Raw genomic sequence first — 21151 nt, 5'->3', positions numbered from 1 at the left:
TCATAAGACCTTGTACAAGCAGTTACATTCAAGCATTTTTGTTGTAGTTGTTGTATGAAATAATCCCAGCCACAGTCTCAATTTATTTTCTTTTCACAATAAAACATCCCAAAGCCATAGTCTCTTAAGCCACACACACACACACACCACATGTACATTGCCTTTGCTTAAGCGGATAAGTCCGAGCTCTGTTACAATCTGATTATTCAATTGTATAGAGGCAGGTCTCCCACTGGGTCCATTACAGCCTGCTGGTGTGCTGTAAACAGCTAAAAGTGCTCGTGCTCACCAGGGGCTATTGACATACTGTCTGGTTATGAAAGGAAGATCAAAGAGAAGGAAAATGCATGTAAGTGCTGCACATGGGAGGATTAAAGGGCAGGTAATGAGTTAATGGTGAACCACCAATAAAATTTGGAAGGCACAATGAAGCCAGCTGGAGAAGATTTTCCTCTTATGAGGAATGTAACGAATCCATACAAATAGCCTCATTAATGTGGTTGTAATAACACAAAACACACGGGAAAGGGGGGCTGCCAAGGTTATTTGGTGCTTTAAATGACAATGGTTGAAATGAACCATTATTCAGTGCACATACAAGCCAATCTGTTGAAATGCAAAGTTTTTGGAATTCCCCTTTTTTTGTGTAAAAACCCTAGACTGTATATAAAAAGATGGACGTAGCCTCTGTGACGTCAGCCATAGCTTTCTGAAGAGCTAAATTGAAGCTCGGTGGGCGGTTCCTACCACCATCTTGGCAGCGTCATGCGTGTCGTCTCGCCCGGAAAATACAAATATGGGCAAAGAGGTGGAGCTGAGCGGGGAGCCGTGAGTGTCATGGTGGATGATTGACATTGAGCGAACTCCTAGCTTTCTGAAGCTAAGAGCTAACAGAGCTAACCCAAAGATAAAGGGGGCTAACCAGCAAACGGAGGTAAGCAGGCTAAAGCTAAGTCACGTTGTTAGGGAGCAAAGACTTTTATGGAAGAACTAAATCAGAGGAATGTAGAGTCCAAGGGGGTCAAAAGCTAGCATTTAGCACAAAACTGCAAACCCCAAACAGCTAAGCAGACGTCCACAAAGCTCTCGCTGACCTGTCTTTGATCTTGTTGGTGCGCTCCACTGCGTCGATGTCCATGCGGATCTTGTACTTGACATGCGGGGGAACGCTGACCGTCCAAGGATACATGTCCATGAAGACCACACCAGCCCAAAACTTATTGTCCTCCAGCAGATACAAGGCCTGATGGATCATCTGGGACTCATCAGTGTAGGCCACAAACTTATCCAGACTAATGCACTATAAACAGAGGTGTAGAGAATAAAGAGACACATTGGTTGGATAGTTTGACTTTCAGAGGAGAATGTCAAATGAGGTGTTCAGCTGACAAATACAACATGTTTTGTTAATTCTATGCCTTTTATTAGGCCCAATAGGTCCTGCTTGGGGTGTTACTTCTTCATTTTGGACAGGTTAAACTAAAGCTCCTTGTTTCTTCTAGATATCAAGGAAAAGTGGCCGTGTTGTTCTTCAGCTAGGGCATTACTGGATATTTGGATGTTTAAATTGGCTTTACTCCTTTTTCGCCGAATGAAAAACAGCCAACCTTAATCTCAAGCCTCATAAATACAGTGGTCCAGCCAAGGGTAACTGGGAGCCTGTGACGTGAAGTCATTGCCAGTTAGGTCCACATGTCATAATATTTCTAATTTTGTCTGTAAACCATCACAATTACTTTGAAATAAGGCAGTTAAGGAGACTTTAAGCTTGAAGTTGAGGAAAAAAATAAAAATGTTGGCGTCACATAGAACAACAACCATTTTTTACATAGTTCCTCCAAACTGGGAGGAAAAGTTGGCATCCGAGCAGGTGACTGTTCATAGTCAGAAACAAACTTACAAACAAAGTGAAAATAAACATAAATGTTTAATCCCAAATGGTGCTGAACATGCAACATTAATCACTGTTAGATGTGTTTTCTTCTTTTGTAATTTTACTTGGATATAAATCTCTTAAAGGACAGTCTGAGGTCTGGAACTTATGGATAATGACACATTTCCATCCTATCAGTTCCACAGTATTTGACATGCATTTCAGAGTTCATCCTGCTTCTCTCAGCAGTCACCTCATCAGTACACTCGGTGGCAGTCAGACTCTGCCTCCACCATATGTGACAGATGATGTGGTATGCTCTCAATCATCAGCATTCCTTGGCTCCTCCATGTTTTTTTTTTCTCTTCCAAACACTTTCAGTCTAATTTCTCCAAAGAATTTTGCTCCACCATTGAGCATGTTTCATTTTTTGTTTTTATGCTGTTTTGCAAAGTTTAACCAAGTCTTTCAGTTTCTGAGGAAAATCCTCCGTATTTAAATTCATGAGATCGTCTTTCACAATGTTCCACCTGCCTGCTTGAGAGAGTTCTCAACTTGGCAGGGTGTTTTGAAGAGGTTTTTCCTCATCAAGAAAATAATTAATTTTTTTTTATCTTAAGAAAGTACCAGTTAGTGGATTTGGCCACCCCTGAAATAAATCACTTATGTAACAATGACTTTCCTCTTGCCAAAATATATTTGGATCACACAGTATGACTTTGAAATTTGATCCTATCACTTTATCTGGAAGTACAGAAAAAAAAACAGGTTACATTTGGTCATGAAGCTGCTTATCAGCCTGGGAAAATAAAGAAAGCATGTGGAAGGTGGTTATTGAAAGGAAAAGAAAAGTTGTTTGTGAGCATTTAAATTTAATGAGGTGTGAAAATCATTTAGCATTAAACAAAAGAAGCTAAGGGAACCTACCATCCTCACAAACCTGTGAGGATGGTATACAAACCAATGTATCAGATTGTTTCAGCTTCTTTAAATCATTTCATCAGCTATTTTATGATTGATGTTTGTTTCTTTGTTATACTTGTTAAGGGAAAGGATGGCAAGTTTAGTGATATTCTCTACTGAATTTTTTTTTTATTCTGCATTGACAAATAAACTCAAAATGCATGAAACGCCACTTGCATCTAAATACACATTAGTTCAGTTCTCACACAATGTCATTTCTTCACACACCTTACAAAACACACACACATAAGTGGCATGTGAAAATCTCACCCTGCAGATATATTTGCACTGCCCTCCATATGCACCATGTCTAATGCCTCCATTCACGCTACTGTACAATACTCTGAGAGCGCTCTGGCTAAATACAAGAGACCACTTCCCATTCATCTTTATGGGACCATACATTCACAACACAATAATGCTCACTCAAAGATGGACTGGGGAGAAAGAGCCACACCGATGTACGTGTTCCAAAACAGGACTGTATTGTGAGAAACACCCCCTCCCCAATAGGTTGAGAGGACTTGGTGCTAACAGCAGCAGCTATCCATCGGCCAAATGCTCGCTGACAGCTATATCTAATTGGCTAAATTGCTCAGGGCTTTTTTTCGTGGGAAGTTCTGAAAGGTCTTGGCACTGAATTTAGAAACAAAAGACAGATTGAGATTCCTGCAATGATACGAGTTCTTTCTAAAATCACAAGCCTTGGTTTCCTTTAAATCAGATGAGAAAGTAGAGAGGGAAGGCGTGAAGGCTGGATGGAAGGATTTGCCTGCTTTTTTTTAAAAGAAGTGCTTGTTTCAATAACAAGCTGTACACTAAAGCTGTACTGAGCTCAAGGTGGGGGGGGGGAGTTGACGCTCTCCCATCAACTCTCTACTTTATCACTGATTTCACAAAGGAACCACAGGAAGGAGGTGACAGTATGCTTGTTGTCTCCTCCTTCCAAGCTGACAGGAGGCCAGCTGCAGTAGTTTGGGTCTGTCTCAAAAAAGGCCTGGCTGTGATGTGAGTTCACCGGGACAATAATGTTCTTGTCCGTAGAATTAATAGAACGATTAAATTGAAAAGGGAGAGTGTGTAAAATAAATGAGAAAAATAGGGATTTCTGTAGCGAGTCACAGCCTCAGCAAAACAGGCTCCTTACCTCCCCGTACTGGTTGAGCAAGCGTATAATCTGATCAGTGCTGTTAAAAATGTTCCTCCAGTCAAAGTTTGGCATTCCTGCCTCCCGCTCCTCTTCTGGCCCACTGTGCAGAAAGTTGAGAATATCCCTGGTTGTGAAGTCTGTTTCCACCAGACTGTTGTCCATGAAGTGCATCACAGTCGGGTTCCTCAGAGTGTCCTGCAGCACGACACAAATAAACTGTTCAGGTATACAAGGAGTGCCTCCAAACTGTCTGTAAAATGTATTGATGTGAAGCGAAAACATAAAAGCTTTGCAGTTTCAGTCAAAAACATGATTTTTTTTTAACAGTTTTTTGTTTGTTTGTTTGTTTGCTTTAGCAAAAGTAAAAAAAAAGATTTGACATTAAACTCATGACAAAGCACATTTTTCCTGCCTTGTGTCTGTTGTGATAAACACAAAGTAAATTAAGTACAAGGGCAGTATGTTTAATCCTGGTTTCAAAAGAAAGCGGACACGTGAGAATACAACACAAGTGCTACTGTATAAGAATAGACTAAAATAAGTTTAGATAGACAGGAAATCATGCACAGCATAGCACAGTATTTATACCCTGATCATGTTCATCTGGACGCTGTTGTGGAAGAAAGTCCAGATCTGAGGTCCCACCTCCTCCCAGGCCTTGGCCATGTTTTGGAGCCTCTCTAGCTCCTCAAAGGTAGTGTTGGCCTGGACACATAAACACACACACTCATACATGCTATTAAAACTTAAAAATACAACCAAGGCTGTACAACAGAAAAGAAGAAACAATGTTGTTATCCTGCGGTAACAATGATGAAATGGAGCTGTCCCATTTCACCAGTACCTGACTGGGAAAAAACAAACAAAAGAAAAAAAGGCAACTTTGGGTTGAACTGTTTTAGTTTTACACACTAGTAGCTGCTCAGCTTCAGGGCTGCAATACATCAGGTGGGTCTCATAGCCAGTCAAAACAGATCGAAACTTACACTGACTACTTACCAGCAATGAATGAATGAATTAATTAATTAATTAATTAATTAATTGGATGGTATTGAAATGCTTGGAAGCAAGAAATATTTAGCAAAAGGACAAGGTAATGAAAGAGATGATAATGAGTGGTAATTACTGTCATGCTGTCAGACATGATGCCCAGTAAAATGTCAAATCACCAGTTGCAGATTTACTTTTAACGCGACCTCGAGAGAAAAGATTTTTTTAAAAAAAAGAAATTTCAAGCAGGAGCTGTTTACAGAGAAAAAATCTCAATCTCAAATGGGGACAGCTTCCTTACACTAAAGTTCGTTATTCTTTGCCAACCATTATTTATTTCTTTTGTGTTGTTTTTGTTTTTTTACAACAATATGGTGGTCCCTTGAAATTATTTTGGGACCCCCAGTTTGGGAAACTCTGCTCTAGACCACTTGAGGCTTTCATGCTTTTGTGTACTCAAAATGAAATCCTCATGTTCACTAACAATGCAACAGTAATTCAGTTTAGCTTCAACCCAAATGAAAGAGTAGGTCTTTTCTAAACTCTACTGTTGCTTTGGAAACATGTCACCAATAAAAACCTAAAAAAACGACTCAACTTTAGTTTAATTTCTTTTTTCTCCTCATAAACGGGAGTGGACTTGTTTTGAATGTGAACGGCTCAAGTTAAAAACTGGTCCCACTCTGGTCCTGTTCATGACAGCATGAGTGTCGGATGGTAAGGATGAGATCTCGGAAACTCAAATTTATCCATTTTCATTTCAAGTTTTACTTTCTTGCAAGTGAAATGTGCTGCGAGTGAGGTGCAGGGAGAGAGCTGTGACAGATCTCCTTGTCCTTCAGCAGCTGCACTCACACATTCAATTTATTGTTTAATCCTCTCCTGCTCTTCCCGTTCCTCTACAGACCCCCCCACCCCACCCCATCCCTCTGCTCCCCTTTGCCTCTGCAGTCAGCTCATTCCACAGAAGGGTGGAGGGAACGTTGTCGACACAGAGAGTGAGAGTACATAGACATAGTGTGTGTGTTGAAAGACAGAAAAAGAGAGAAAGGGTGAGTAGAGAAAAAGTGAGAGGTGAAGGGTCGGATTGGAGGTAGACTGTCTTACGCTCTTTAATATCTTGTGGACGGCAGGGGAGTCGGGGGTGTACAGAATCTTTCCCATCAGCAGGGGCTTGACTGAATTCCACACAATTTTTGTGACAGGGTTGGACTCCAAGGTTTGCATCAGAGCATTGCAGAAGGGAGCTACGAGTGGAAAATACCAAAAAAAAATACTTTCAACACTTTCAAAATAAAATTAGATGAATTAGATTAATCAGTTTATTAAGAACATATTCTAATAAATGATAAAACAAGGTTCTGGAAACTTCCTATTTAAAGCTTCATTTCACAATGATCAGACTTTTTTTTTCCTCAAAACTGAAAATTTTATCTGTCATTTCCTAAAACAGCTTGAGTTATGACTTTGCACTATTTCGTTACACAGAGAATGACATTTTTCTAACTATGCTAATCTCGTGGCTAAACTGGACGGCAGAGCTGCCAGGCCGGCTGGACTGGACAGACCCGAGCCAGCTGCCACTAGCTGCCCTGAGCCAAGATGGCTGCTCTCTTCCTCATCGGGCCAATAAGTGGTCCATTCCTAATCTTCTTTAACAAGAAAGACAAAATGACAATAAAAATCCTATTTTAGTCCTTCCACCTGTATTGTTATTGTGGCTGATAGCAGCTCCTCAGAACAATCGGCCGACTTCTCCTCATAGCTGTGTGTAGCTTCTCATTTCAACAGTTCCTCACATTCCAGGCAGATGAGCTGTACAGCCTTCCCCACTGCTAGAGAGGATTGGTTATACTAGTCAGTATTGGTTCTACTGGTGAAGATTGGTTCTACTAGCGAGGATTGGTTCTACTAGTAAGTATTGGTTCAACTAGCGAGGATTGGTTCTGTTAGTGAGGATTGGTTCTACTGGTGAGGATTGGTTCTACTAGCGAGGATTGGTTCTACTAGCAAGGATTAGTTTTACTAGTGAGGATTGGTTCTACTAGTAAGTATTGGTTCAACTAGCGAGGATTGGTTCTGTGAGTGAGGATTGGTTCTACTGCTGAGGATTGGTTCTACTGCTGAGTATTGGTTCCACTAGAGAGGATTGGTTCTACTGGTGAGGATTGGTTCTACTAGACAGGATTGGTTCTGCTAGTGAGGATTGGTTCTACTAGCAACGATTGGTTCTACTAGCGATGATTGGTTCTTCTAGCAAGGATTAGTTTTACTAGTGAGGATTGGTTCTACTAGTCAGTATTGGTTCCACTAGCGAGGATTGGTTCTACTAGTAAGTATTGGTTCCACTAGCGAGGATTGGTTCTGCTAGTGAGGATTGGTTCTACTAGTGAGGATTGGTTCAACTAGCGAGTATTTGTTCTACTAGCGAGGATTGGTTCTACTAGCGAGGATTGGTTCTACTGGTGAGGATTGGTTCTACTAGAGAGGATTAGTTCTACTAGCGAGGATTGGTTCTGCTAGTGAGTATTGGTTCTACTGGTGAGGATTGGTTCTACTGGTGAGAACTGGTTCTACTAGTGAGGATTGGTTTCTACAATGTCCTCCATGGAACATTAGGGCTGTCTGACCTCACACTTGTGACGCCTAATTTAGCTCATGATGTCTTATGTGTGAACAACTCACTGAGTTTTGATCATCTTGTGCAAACGTCGCAAATAAACCCAAGCGAAGGCTTCACACACATGTATTTGTTTCATAGTAGCAAGATAGCTCAGTTTCATAAGGAAATACACAAATTTGTTTCTTTTTCTGTTTAACTGAATAGCTGACTTCTCTTTTCTTGCTAAACTTGCTAGTGAAAAACATGGCACAATCATAAGCTACAACTAAAAGCAGCTTGGACCTGTGACTGTGAATTCCAGTGATGCACTTTATGTTTCAACGCTTTGCATCAAGATAAGAGAAATACTTTCTAGTTTCTAGTGACATTTCTAGTAACATAACGTGGGAAAACTGAATCATCTGAATATCATGTGCTTCACAGCTCAGTTCCTGTCAAGAGAAAACAGCGTGTCTGTGTATGGATTCTTCTAAGAGTTTAAAAAAATATACCAATTTCTTGTAGTAGCTGAGATTTCATACATTTATTGAAATCATTTTTAGTACATAACATTGGGACTGCTTCAGGACAGCTTTTTTACTTACTAGCGGTGTCATCGTACACATAGTCGCGACTCTTGCTGCCGTTGACCCCCAGAAACACTTTGTAGTTGTTGTCTTCATACCAGTTGAAGGACAGGACCCTGGAACCCCCTCCCTCTGGATATCCACAGAAGAGGCTTGACACGCTGGACATCAATTCAGTAAAGGAGGATGGACCTCCGGCTTGGAACAGAGAGAAAACTGCCTTCAGGAGTTCTCGAGAACTCTCCCGCTCCATCAGCTGCACAACACAAAAAATATTCTTTTGTTATCACGTTTGCTACACGTCTACTCTTTAATGCAAGTCACATCACTTAATGCACAACAATGACGTAAAGAAAACATCTTCTCAGGGATCAGAATACCCTTTGGTAGCTATCTCAGATTTATAGCAACTCTAAAAAAAATAGTTTTAAATAAATCAATTATTTACATTAAAGCTGCTTTACTTAAACTTAAATTTATATTTTTACTGCCTATTTTCAGTCACTCTGCTATCAGCCTCTTTAATCCACAGCACATCCAGCTGTCATCCATGCCAAGTAAGACTAAATATCCTTTGACCTACAGTAGTTCCAACAGGATAAATAAATATTAGCTGCTGCTCGGGAGTCTAAACAATTAGTTTTGAGCTGTTTGACCTTTAACTGGTAATTGCATGCAGGGCAGGGATATTTACATCTATCATATTCGTTCATACCCTGCGAATTTCATAATATAAACGATCACATGAAAACAATAGATTGAAAGGTAAGCAAACACGTTGGACAGACGCCGCTCCTCACATAATAAGGATAGTAGCAGGGTGGACTAAATATCCTCCTATTGACGGGATAAATATAGTTTCATGCAAGTTCAGCTCTCCCAAGTGTGTATGATTTCCCTCTTTAAAGGAATATGAAGGAGGGTCCCAAGAATGGGTGCTGGTGGGGACAAAAAGGCATCGTTTCAGATATGACGTTGCAGTAATGAAACCAAATTAAGGTGAATTTAAATCTTTTAGATGATCTCCTTCAGGAACAGACATTAGGTGGGGTTACATCCTTCCAGGAAGAATTGCTGTTGTTTAGCGCAGTTCAGCAGTCATAATTACACTGAATTTTTACACTTATAATGACTCATTGCTTGAATGTTTCTCACTTTTCAAACATGTAACAACACACACGTAATTTCTGCTTAGCTTACTCCCTCTTCCTTCATTTTTCTCATTTATTACTCCTCAGGCACACACACAAACGCATACACGCACAGAGCTGAGAGGAAGTTGAGGTGGGTAATGAGAATATTTGGCTCGCCTTTCTGTCACCACGGTGACAAAAAAGGTCCCACCTACAGGATGTGTCACCTCAAAGGAATGTCCCTTTTTCCTCGCCTTCTTCTCTCTCTGTGTGCCTCCCACCCCTCTCTTTCTCTGTTATCCCCAACCAAGGTGATGATGGGATACGCTCCCCCTGGGACGTACAGTGAACGTGCCGAAGCCCACATCTTGTCGCAGGCATTTGTGTGTGTGAGTGTGTGTACAGGAGTTCATAAACACAAATGCATTAAAGCTGGGGTAGGAATACCTTCCAGGGTAGTGGAATTTGAGGGATCTGAGAGAGATTTGAAAGTTTTTGCTGGGTTTACAAGCTTTAGAAACTCTAATGGTGGAATTTGGCCAATCACAGGTTCAGAAAGATGGAATTCCTTAAACACAGGTACCAAAGCAACATCCCTGGAGGTGTTGTAAAGCCTGACATAGCGCAGGGAAATCTTGTAGGAAAAGCTGCTTTTTCAGCACTTCTCCAACAGTTAGAATTAGCCAAGTATAGAAACAGAACTCGGGTTGCATTGAGAAAAAAAAAAAAACAATGTTCCAATGATGTTCTTCTCCTGCACAGCTGAGCTGCAAACAAAATGTTCCTGTAGCCATTATGTCTACATTTTAGCAGTTGGTAGACTTTGTCAGGAAAATAACCATCACAACAAGTGATACAGAGGAAGTTATTTCCTGCTGAGGCTCCTGTTGCAGCCTATGATGTCATGGCACGTAGCACACACATGTAGCACACACATGTAGCAAACACATGTAGCAAACACATGTAGCGTGCGACAGACAGCTGCAGTAACATTTCCGGGCCTCTTTTGTTGTTGATCTTGTCTTCATTGAATTTTCATTTATTTATTGTTCAGATTTAGTGAGACAGAAATATCATGGATTATAAGATATTTTCTGTTTTTTATGTTTTCTTTTCTTTTTTCTTCTCTCATGGATTAATGACCAGTAGCTCATATTATTTTTTTTCTCATCCTATTCTATGTAATGGTACAGTAATGTAGTGGAATATTTTGCTACTTTGTAGACTTTATTTTATTCTATTCAGAGCATTCAGTGTTCGCTGTTTGTGATATCTATTTGAATTTACTCCATACAGTAGTTTCACTGTCTTTTTTCATGACTCTACTATAACTACAACAATCTCTTCAGTAGGATTTCATTACCAACTTATTCCACTGTTATTTCCAGTCCATGTGTATTTTTCTATCATAAATGTAGATGCAATACTCTACATGTACTGCACATGCAGCAACATACACAAGGCCTCAAATATGAATCTGAAATGACAAAGACATATGGGGACTTATGTAGAACACACACACACAAAAGTAACTCCTACATTGCTAAAACCATCACTCAGTCTCCTTTGTGACCAGTTCTTAAACAGGGAGCAGCGGAAAAGGCGAGTTTCCTGGACGACTAAAAATACTAGTGCCTCTGATCCTGCAGGACGGAGAAGGAGATGAGGAAAGTGGAAGAGCAGCAGTGCAGAGGATTGATGGCTTTGGGAGCACTTACTCTTTGGACGTTCTCCGATGTAGCCTTTAGAACTCGACCCCAGAAATGCAGGTCAATCCCCTGGGATCTGCTGTCCAGAACCTGAGGCATCTGTGGAAACAGAGTCACAAGATGCATTCAAGGAAAATATTCATACAGAATGAATGAGATGAACACAGATAAATATGAGAGACTGGAACACAAGTATTCCTTTGTTCTTTTGTGTCAAACCCATCTGTGCAGTTTATAAGTCCTGTCCCATGATAAGCTCACACAGATCAACACATTCATATGTAGCAAGAAACCAGTTGAACGACAACTTTTAGGTGCTAGAACTTTCCAAGAAGTGTTTGTTACTTAGGAAAGATAGGATTTTTTTTGCACCCTTTCTAACAAAGACTTCATGGGAATTACAATGAACAGCCAACTGGGTGATACCACCCAGTCCATTTTAATGCACTTTAGATTTAACATGCTTTTCTTGGAAATAAAAAAAAAATAAATCATGCACTTCGTTGAACCTGTCTCAAACATGAGAGCACTGTAAAACTCCTAAAGTGACTTTATCTTCTTGGGAAAGCATTAGCAGAAGGTGCTAGAAAACCCACGGTCATGGCAAAGTGCTGAGGGTGAGGAAACTCTGAGTGCCAAGACAAACACATGCATGAGATATCCTTCCTCTTGCATTCCTAGTGCCTGCATTTCAATGAACGAAGGAAGGAGAGAGGCGGTCTGATGAGGAAGGGAAGAGAAAAAGCAAGTGAGTAGGAAGGGAGGGTGTTGGGAAAAGAAGGGAGTCAGGAGCATACAGAGGGGAGAAAGGTTGTTAAGGCAAAGGTCAACGCAGTAATGGGCTTCAAATTGAATTTAACTGATGAGATCACAACTAAGATGCTCCTGTTCTTGCTCATACAAACTATGGAGAGGATCTGTTCAAATGGCAAATAATGTTATCAGTAAACCTTCTCATATTTACTGAAATGTAAATAAAAGAAGCATTGAAGAATAGAATGACACAAGAAAGGCAGTTTAATGTCTAAAAACACTTAAAGGATCACTTAAAGTTTTAACGTTGCTAGCTTAGTCCTCCGCAGGGGGAATATGAATCTAAGGTTGGCTTGTTTGTGTATATGTGTGTTTATATATGTGTTTATATAGGCGAATGTGTATGGGTGTATATGCGTATATATGTGCATTTGTCTGTTTTTTCTTTCTTTCTCTCTTTATCTCTCTCTTTCTTTCTTTCTCTATGACCTGTTTTCTCTTCTTTCTCTTCCCTTTTTCCCTTTGTCTTTCTGTCTCTCTTCTATCCTCTCCGCTCCGGTCCAGCAGTATAAACTCTGTATTACAAACAATTACGCAAAATAAATAGAGAAATAAAATCAGAATCCAAAAAAATCAAGAGTATCATTATACCAGTAAAGCTTCCCTTGGCAAAGTAAATTTGCTCAGCAGAACAGCATCCAGACCATCATTCTGCTTGCTTAAATGCTGGACTAGACACACGAAAAAAATAAAAAGGAACACTTAAACTTTGTACTTTTTTTTTTTTTATTATTATTTATAGTTTTTTTTTTATAGTAGAGTTTAATTTTAAAGCTAATGGATAATTCCTCTCAGGGAAGCGATAGAAACAAACACAAAAAATCAAAAATTTGTAAAGAAAAAAAAAACATGTGGAGGTGATTTTCCTGTGCTCCAGACTGCACAGGGCTTATCGGCTGAAGTCAGGGTTTCTGTAACAGCTCAGATTGTTTAAAAGACACTGCGTAGCATCAAACCCTGTACAAAGAGTCCGGCCAGGGGGGCTTTCTCTGCAGCACAAAACTGGATGATTAAACTTCTATTTTAAAAAAAACAAAGAAACTATCAGAGTGCAGCAGTGGTTCGGGACCAAAGTGCAGGCTGAACAAGGCAGGAGGCAGAATGGTGAAGGAGGTGCGGTTTTAATTATAAGGCTATGAGACATAATCTGAGCAATAAAAAGATATAAATACACTGAGCAACACTAACAAGAAACACGTGAAGTGGGTTAGCTAAAGGAAACCAGGTGAAGTAATGACAGGAAACAGAAAGTAAAACAGAATACACAAGAGGGGAAAAAATACAAAATAAAACAAGAAACCAGAACTAAACATGGCATGACTACAAAAACAAAACCCCAAGAACATGACAGAAACAAAACTAAATTTTTAAAAAAGCGCAAAAGAAACCTGATGAATACCACAGCACACTGGTTATACTGGTAACTTGTCCAGGGTGTTCCCTGCTTCTCGCCTATAGATGCTGGGATATCCCTGGACTGGAATAAGCAAGCATAGAAGATGGATGGGTGGATTATTTGGTCAGATAAGCCGATCATTTTGATTGACTCAGATGCCATTCAGCTTTAAAAATGTGGCCAGAACCTCCACAGTGAATGCAGTCCCGACACGGAGGCGAGTGTGATGATGCAGTCAGCGCAAGATGTGGAAGTGATTCCTTTCTAGATGACATCATGAATAAACTCAGATATAAAATACAGACTGACAAGTCAACTTGGAGTCTCCTACAGCTTGGCACAGAACGGGTTTTATGACATAATCCAAATGAGTCTGAAGTTTCTAAAGAAGAGAAACATAAAAGCTAAGAGCTGGCCAAGCACGTTGTCTGACCTGAATCAGAGTACTTCTGGGAAATTTCTAAAAGAAGCGCAGCGCAACACCACAACTTTAGCAAAGAGCAGCTGAAAAACTTTGTAGAGTAAGAGAATATTTCTCCATAAGTCTAAACAAGCCATGCTAAGAACTGATAGTCACCAACAAGATGCAAAATACTGAAACACTATTTATTAAATAAAGCATTTAAATCTAAGTCATTAAATAATTCTTTCAAATTTTATTTTTTATTTGACCTTTATTTAACCGGGAAAACCCCAAAGAGATTAAAACCCTCTTTTTAAATGGAGTGTTCTGGCCAAGAGGCATAAGAGGTTACAGGTACAGACAAATGATTAAAATGTTAATATTCAGATTTATTTAAATTAATCTGGAAGGCAGTAGGAAATCATCTGGGAGCAATGTTTGAGCCAAATAATATAATAATCCAACTAGTTGGAGTTAAGATATTCCAGTCTAAGCGTGAGCCTGACTGGAACAGATCAACATGGTTTCCACATGAGCTGCACAATAGAATATAAACAAGTCAATACATTATAATAAATATTTGAATAATACATAGGTACTCTTAGCCAAGCAATTATGTTTGTATGAACTGAATTATATAAAAAGTTCTCAAAAAACTGGACAAATGCAAACAATGTATTTGTTTTATCTGAATCATGATTGAACCACAATTAACTTGACTGAATTGGGAATGACATGACTATCTCTTGAAGTGATCTACAAATATCCAAATAAAGCTGAGCTGAGCAAATATAACAAGCAAAAACTAACTCAACATACAAGATTTCACCTATATATTGCTTCTTAAAGTTATGCAGCTACCTTCCCCTCATCTGTTCATTATTACACCTCATTTACAAACCCTTTATACCAGCTTCCTGTTAAATATTGACTATGTCTTCAAGAAAGAGGGTAAAAAAGAGAAGCCCGCCACTTGTACTCGGCCCTAAAGGTAGGCTTTCTGATAGCCAGAAGCTGTTGTACGCTAACTGAACTAATTCCTCAGAGTAACACATGTAGGTTGTGACCGCGTGAGACTCAGCATCCTTCCTTACAGAATACCTCACAGGCTGTAGGCAGGGTTCAGCTAAGCCCATTAGAGAAAGCAGGCCAAGACGGATAATGCCATATGAATTCCCTGAGCCAGTCAGCTGATTCACCCAACCCGAACTTCAACTCATACATATAGCAAAGTAACTAAAGGGTGTCAAAGAGGATAAAAGAATATAACACAATTTAGATCTCATTTAGAGCTAATTCGGTTCGTCGTGATATCTTTAGCATAGCTCCTTCTTATAAATTTCATAACTGGAATAAGGATTCAGGTATATAAATAAATGGGAATTTTGTCATTAAAAAATGAATGCAGGTGATGACAGATGCTGTTTTCCCCCTTTGCTTTTAATGTCAATAGATTGTGATAGAGCATGTGTACTTAAAGCTAAGATGTGGCAAAACACTCGTAAGCCAGAGTGAGCTTCTAGCTGCACACACAGCATTAGCATAAACAACAAATCTCCAATGAGAACTTCACTTGAATGAAATTACGTCAAAAAAAAAAACAAAAAAACAAAAAAACCTTCATTTAATTTGTGCAGTATTAAGTGCAAACCATAAGAAGCAACATTCATTCATTTTCTATACTGCTTAGTTCAGTCAGGGTCTCGTGGAAGTTGGAGCCTATCCCAGTAATCATCTGGTGAGAGGCAGGCTACACCCTGGACAGGTCGCCAGTCCAACAACACCTTACTTTAAATCCAAAATATGAGCCGAATCAGAGATAAGGCTTTGCTGACCCTAGTGTGAAGCCACGTTGGTCTCTGCTGGCATGAGATCAGACTCTTCCAGACTAAGAGACAAAAAGCTTTGTGAAATTCTTTAAAACTGCAATTCAGAGAATTCAAAGTATCTTCCCAAACAAATTAAAGCAACACAAACATAGAGCTCTAAATGGCTTCTATATGAGCATGCAGAAAAACTAAATGATCATGTCCTGTTGAGCAGTTGTGTGAAAAACAACAGATACTAACCAATTTGAAGATCTTGAAGAAGTCCAGATTGGCATACAGGATATCCTCTACCCTCTGCAGCCTCTGCTGACTGAGAGCACACATGGCGTTGCGGACGCCGTGGAGTCCCATGCGACTGGGGAAGATGATAAAGCGTTCCAGCAGGGCCTGGCTGCATGCTATGTCTTTAAGCTGCAGGTCCGGGATCCCGAATGCAAACTAAACAATACGATTAGCAAGAAAAAAAAAAAAGTCAGAATTTGTTATTTATGTTATCATGCCACGCATGCTTCAGAGAAAAGCAATGTTTTTAGGGATCTCTCAGGCAAATGCACGACAAAAACTTATCTTAACTTCTGTAAATATGTCAATCTGACTCAATTTAGATTGCAGCTTCACCTGCTCCAGTCGTATCTTTGCATTGATGAGCTGGTAAACAATAGATTCGGAAAGGCCGGCATCTCTCAACAAGAAGGCCGTGAAGACTTCATCATCCTTCAGAATGTCGTCTACCTTCAGCCCACGGCCTAGACGGAAAATTGTACACACGGATAGCAAAAGGTCAGAGCCACGCAGAACAATATTAACCTGAGCAGTATTGGGTTGCTCAGAGGAAATGATTCACAGCAAAACAGATTGGCAGGAAAGAGCAGTGTTTACACAAATATCCCTGCCAAAAGCTAAAGTTAATATAGTTGGAAGTAACACTGGGAACAGGATTTTTTTTTTTATGTGTGCCTTCAAGGCCTGTTCATAAAAAAATCCTCTGCATGTGAATGACCACAATAATACAAATATTGTGCTGGAATGAGGAGTCAAACAGGATGACAGAGAAAGGAAAAGAGAGCTTATACAACACTGCTCTACATGATCTCCATGAATCTGTCACATGCTTCATAGCAGATGTATGGCGGGCAAAATATTAATCCTTTCTTTTCTCAAAATCCAGTGTGAAAATCAACTTTGAACATGTCAGGCAAAGATAAGCATCAATCACAGCATCTTTTCTGAAAGCTGGTTGGTCTCAGTAGTCTTTATGGACCTGTTTCCACAGAGAAATCTTACTGCCTGAGCTCATCATACATTCTCATGTTTCTCTTTTACCCGAGACTGCAGAGGGGTTGTTGCGTAAAGTGTCCATGAAGGTTGAGAAAGATGTTATTTCGCGCCAAAGCCGGCCAAGCTGGTGGACCTCCGTCTCATTGAGCAGAAGCTCCTGGGCATCCACATAAAACCGAGCCAGTCTGAAGTAAACCAAATTTAAGAGAGAAGAAAAAAAAAAAAAGGATTTAAATTATGCTTTTAATTCTGTTACTGAGTTTTGCATGTTTAACAGGACTGTGATGGCGATGCTTACACTGAGTTGTTATAGTTGGAAACAACTCCGGGTGACTCTCCTCGGGTTGGATATCGGAAGCAGGGGTTGTTTGCGTTGCAAAAGATACCCTGGATCCAAGGGAGAATCCCTGCTGAGGGCATGGCCTTGTTGGGGAAGTGACCTGAACAAACATATTTGATATTAGAGGGCATGTGAGTGGCTCTGAAACTGTAAAAGACTTCCCATAAAGTGTTATTCTTCCCTCCAGCTGAATGAAGCTGGTTATGCCTTCAAGCTATGAGAGCTAATGATGATGGATCTAAACCCAGGAACATCTTCTTACATTCATGTTGTTGGTACAGTGGATTAGCCTTCCTCAGCCACACCAGACCGATGAATAACAAGACCGGCCAGAAGATCTCCACCAGAAAGCGGATCTGGAAAGAACCAGGTGAAATAGTCACGTACAGTTAAAGGTGGAGTATGTAAGATTTTCAATATTTTCAAAAATAATTAACTAATAAAATAACTACAATCACAATTAGAAAGTTTTTTGAACATGTAGGTTCCAGTCTGTCCATATTTGATGCGTTATTAAATTACAAGTTTAATTAATGACAAATGACAAAAAGCACTTTTTTTTACTGGTAGGCAAACATTTAAGAAGGGTCTTTGTCTTTAATTAAACTTGTAATTTAATAACACATCAAATATGGACAGACTGGAACCTACATGTTTAAAAAAAAAACTATCTAATTATAATTGTAGTCATTTTTTTAGTTAATTTGTTTTAGAAATATTGAAAATCTTACATACTCCAACTTCAAGGAGGAAGAGGAAGACGAAGATTGGCACAAACCAATATTAAATGCATGTAAGTAAGACTTTTAGTCTCAGCATGAATACATCCAGTTTATCTTACGACTGCTGTGTCGAACAGATTAATATGTAACTCTGGATATTGTTTTGAGGCAGCAGTTTGGGTTGCTACGGTGCAGTATCTTGTGGGTTTGGTCCAACCCAGTTTACGAAGACACTGTTACCTTCTGTCTTTTACGAAGAGTCCAGTTCTTCCATAGTAACAGGCGGATTTGAGAGCCTGTCTTCATTGCTTTGCAGCTTTGCCCCTGGAAGGGGTCATCAGACTGTAATAAACCTGCAGAAGCACAACTGCATTAGTGATCACATCTATTTATCAACATCAGACTAATGCAGATCACCTTATCGTAAAAATAAATAAATAAACAATTTAATGGGTTAGGCACCAACGTGCTGAAAAATGTAAAGACACTCGTGATCTACTGTGGGTGAATCACGCCTTTAATGAAACAGTCAGCTGTCCATTACAGCTGATCAGACAGACCCAGCACAACTGGGATCTGGACTTGCCTTATTGTGAGACTGTTGCAGAGATTAGATCTTGGACTAATCTTATAATACCCAATACTGGTTTGTTTTGACTGGACAAACCGGGCAGCTCATACAAACACAAACACCAGTGATCGAGTGATTAAATGGAATGGCGGCTCAGCGTGCAGCGTTGCAGTTTCTTCTTTGGCTCATGTGTTTTCAACATGTTGTGGTGGACCTGCTGTGGAGCTGCAGCATAGATTGTTTGTCAGCTAGAGCACTTAAAAATAGAACAGTAAGGAGAGAGAAGGAAGCTGAAAAAGAGGTTTTCTCTACCCAAACATTATCACGTCAGGAATTTGCACAAAAGCTTTTTTTCTCTTACCACAGAAAAGTAACACAACTTGACACCCGTCTACAAGAGCCAATCTGAAACGGCAAAACCTTTCATTTATCACCAATCTGACTCCATCAGCGTCTTATTTCATCCTACACTCCCACATATCCATCCACTTTCCCTCTCTTTCTACTAATTTAGGTTTTTGTTGACCAACTTTATTGAAGCAGGCCACTTCGTTGTTTATTTTTGTGCACATGTCTGAACGATAGATTAGTGATCAGCTGATTACGAGGTTACTGTCATGGTTATATGGTCCTGAATGTATTTGTGCCTTTATTCATCTCCTTTTGTTTTCCTTTGCTCGCTGACTCGATATTATTTATGGTCAAATGGAGTTTATATACACACATCATCACAACATATTAACATGTAGTATACACACACACACACACACACACACACACAGAACATCACTGCTATGTTCATGTCTGTACTTTTACCTGTTGTTTTTTTTTGTGTTACTTTATCAGGAAGTATAAGTAAAAAAAAAAAAAAAAAAAAGTGAGTTTGTCTGAATGCATATTTTTAATGCTATAAAATGTCAGATACTTTAACAAATAATGCTTTAACCGTTATACATAATAAAACAATATTTTGCATTAATCCTTTCAACAGTTTTAGAAAGCTGATTGGCACAATTTCTAAGGTCTAAGAGATCATGATATACTAAACCAAAAAAAAAAAAAAATCGAAATGAATTTGATTTTAGATGATATAATTGTGTATTTGCATAAAGGTGAGGCTGTTAATAACTAGATTTTACATGAAAAGCATCAAGTATCCCTGCAACTCATTTGCAATGACCACCTAGATTTCATTGTTATACATTTAAGCAATTTTTCAACACAAATAACTTGAGTTATTTGAGTTTTAGGCATTTAAGTTATTTTTTCTCTGACTTTGAACTTCCTTTGTCTTTGACTCAATCTTGACCAGACGTGGCCCAGATAAGAACTGAGATTTTGTTTGTAGTAGTTTGGAGTTAAACTTTTGAATGGACATCATTCAGATCACTTTTAGTTCCTGAGCAATCCATAAAACATCAGTTCATTTATTGTTTGGGCCTATGAAGACACAGACACAATTTCCTCGCAATGGGACTAGCAACTTGGTAAACATTACTAAAAACTATTATGTTACACAAATGTTCATCTTCAAATAGTACATCAAGTGTGTACGCACACCACCCCTAAATACATGATGGAAAATAACAATTTGGAGCTGCTCTGTCAAGCCGATTTATACCAAAAGACAAATTAATTTTAGATGTCGAGAACCGGCTAAAAGTCAATAACATGTACAAGTGACATGCAGGTGGCGCATCAGCAAATGCAGGATATGAAAAGTCATTTGTTTTTAGCAATATTCCCAGTGGATTACAACAGACTGCCAGACTGAGGGTACAGGCACACAAAAAAAACAAAACAAAGAGCAACAGTAGGACTAAAAACAGGAGAGTAAAAGCAATCATTATGTCAAAATATTTCATAAAACCGCATGTTCTTGTGTAAGACTGGCAGCATTAATGCAGTAATTTAGTAGTAAACATCTTGCTCTGTGGAAGATTAGTATCAATTAAATAACTTCTACAAGTAGCTCAGTAAAAACCCTTAAAAAGCACCTCCTGGGTTCTGTCATCACATCATGCCAACCTTGGCAATTAGCTAATTACCTGCAAAGAGAAAGAATAACTGTTAATTCTGACGCTTACCTTTTACCAAACGGTAACCAAGTTGAACATCTAAAGAAACAGGTTCACAAACAAGCTGAAGTAATAGGGAACATTAAGCAGGGAGGAGAAGAGCTTCAGATGACTCCGGCTGCCCACTCGGTCTCTCTCTCTCTCCTTTTCTCTCCCTGCAGGTCAGCAGCACTCCTAATCTGATTGCTCTAATCTCCCAGCTCAACATGGGCAGGCAGAAAAAAGACAACAGTCATCCATTTTGAGGCAGAATTAAGCAGATATCTGCAGATGAAGGAAAGGTGGATTCCTGGTGGAGGGAAACACTGGAAGTGGGCTTCACCACGCCAGCAACCCGTGTGTTTCATTAAAAGATGTGTGAGCGAGATTTACCTGCACTGTCACTGACTGCGCGTCACTCTGGATGCAAGTCTCTCTGCGCGGCACCTATGATATCAGAATTTGGACTTAAGACGCGCAGGAGCTGTGTGGACTCGGAGATGAGGAGGTGTGTTTAAGGATTTTGTGTCGCATATGCCTGAGACGTCTCTCCCTCCTCTGAGCAGCTCAGCGAGGTGGCGCAGGTGACATGGGCAATTAGGAGAAGAGTGTGTGAAGGCTCGATAGTAGCACATTAAAAGCACCTGAGTACGCAACACACAACTTACTCTAAAAACTCAAACCAATTCAAGGCTAAATGTAACAAAGCAAATAAAGCAAAGTGAGATAAGCTCA

At 39.6% G+C, this 21151-nt stretch overlaps 1 protein-coding gene across 1 annotated transcript in view; it reads right to left on the bottom strand.

Moving 5' to 3' along the window:
* LOC306758429 (retinal-specific phospholipid-transporting ATPase ABCA4-like) overlaps positions 1 to 18094 on the bottom strand; it is a gene marked incomplete at both ends in the record, with an annotated part of 42016 nt that extends 23922 nt beyond the window's left edge. Inside the window, 12 exons of the mRNA XM_079243757.1 lie at positions 1095 to 1300; positions 3984 to 4181; positions 4575 to 4691; positions 6084 to 6223; positions 8184 to 8421; positions 11017 to 11106; positions 15689 to 15886; positions 16067 to 16194; positions 16772 to 16911; positions 17025 to 17166; positions 17329 to 17422; positions 18029 to 18094. Coding sequence (XP_079099883.1) covers positions 1095 to 1300; positions 3984 to 4181; positions 4575 to 4691; positions 6084 to 6223; positions 8184 to 8421; positions 11017 to 11106; positions 15689 to 15886; positions 16067 to 16194; positions 16772 to 16911; positions 17025 to 17166; positions 17329 to 17422; positions 18029 to 18094 — 1757 coding nt within the window. The remainder of the gene's footprint in view (positions 1 to 1094; positions 1301 to 3983; positions 4182 to 4574; positions 4692 to 6083; positions 6224 to 8183; positions 8422 to 11016; positions 11107 to 15688; positions 15887 to 16066; positions 16195 to 16771; positions 16912 to 17024; positions 17167 to 17328; positions 17423 to 18028) is intronic.
* Positions 18095 to 21151: the final 3057 nt, after the last annotated feature.

This window comes from Telmatherina bonti (assembly GCF_933228915.1).
Source record: "Telmatherina bonti genome assembly, chromosome: 7".
In the NCBI taxonomy this organism is placed as follows: domain Eukaryota; kingdom Metazoa; phylum Chordata; class Actinopteri; order Atheriniformes; family Telmatherinidae; genus Telmatherina; species Telmatherina bonti.
This window is presented reverse-complemented; position numbering and strand designations above follow the sequence as displayed.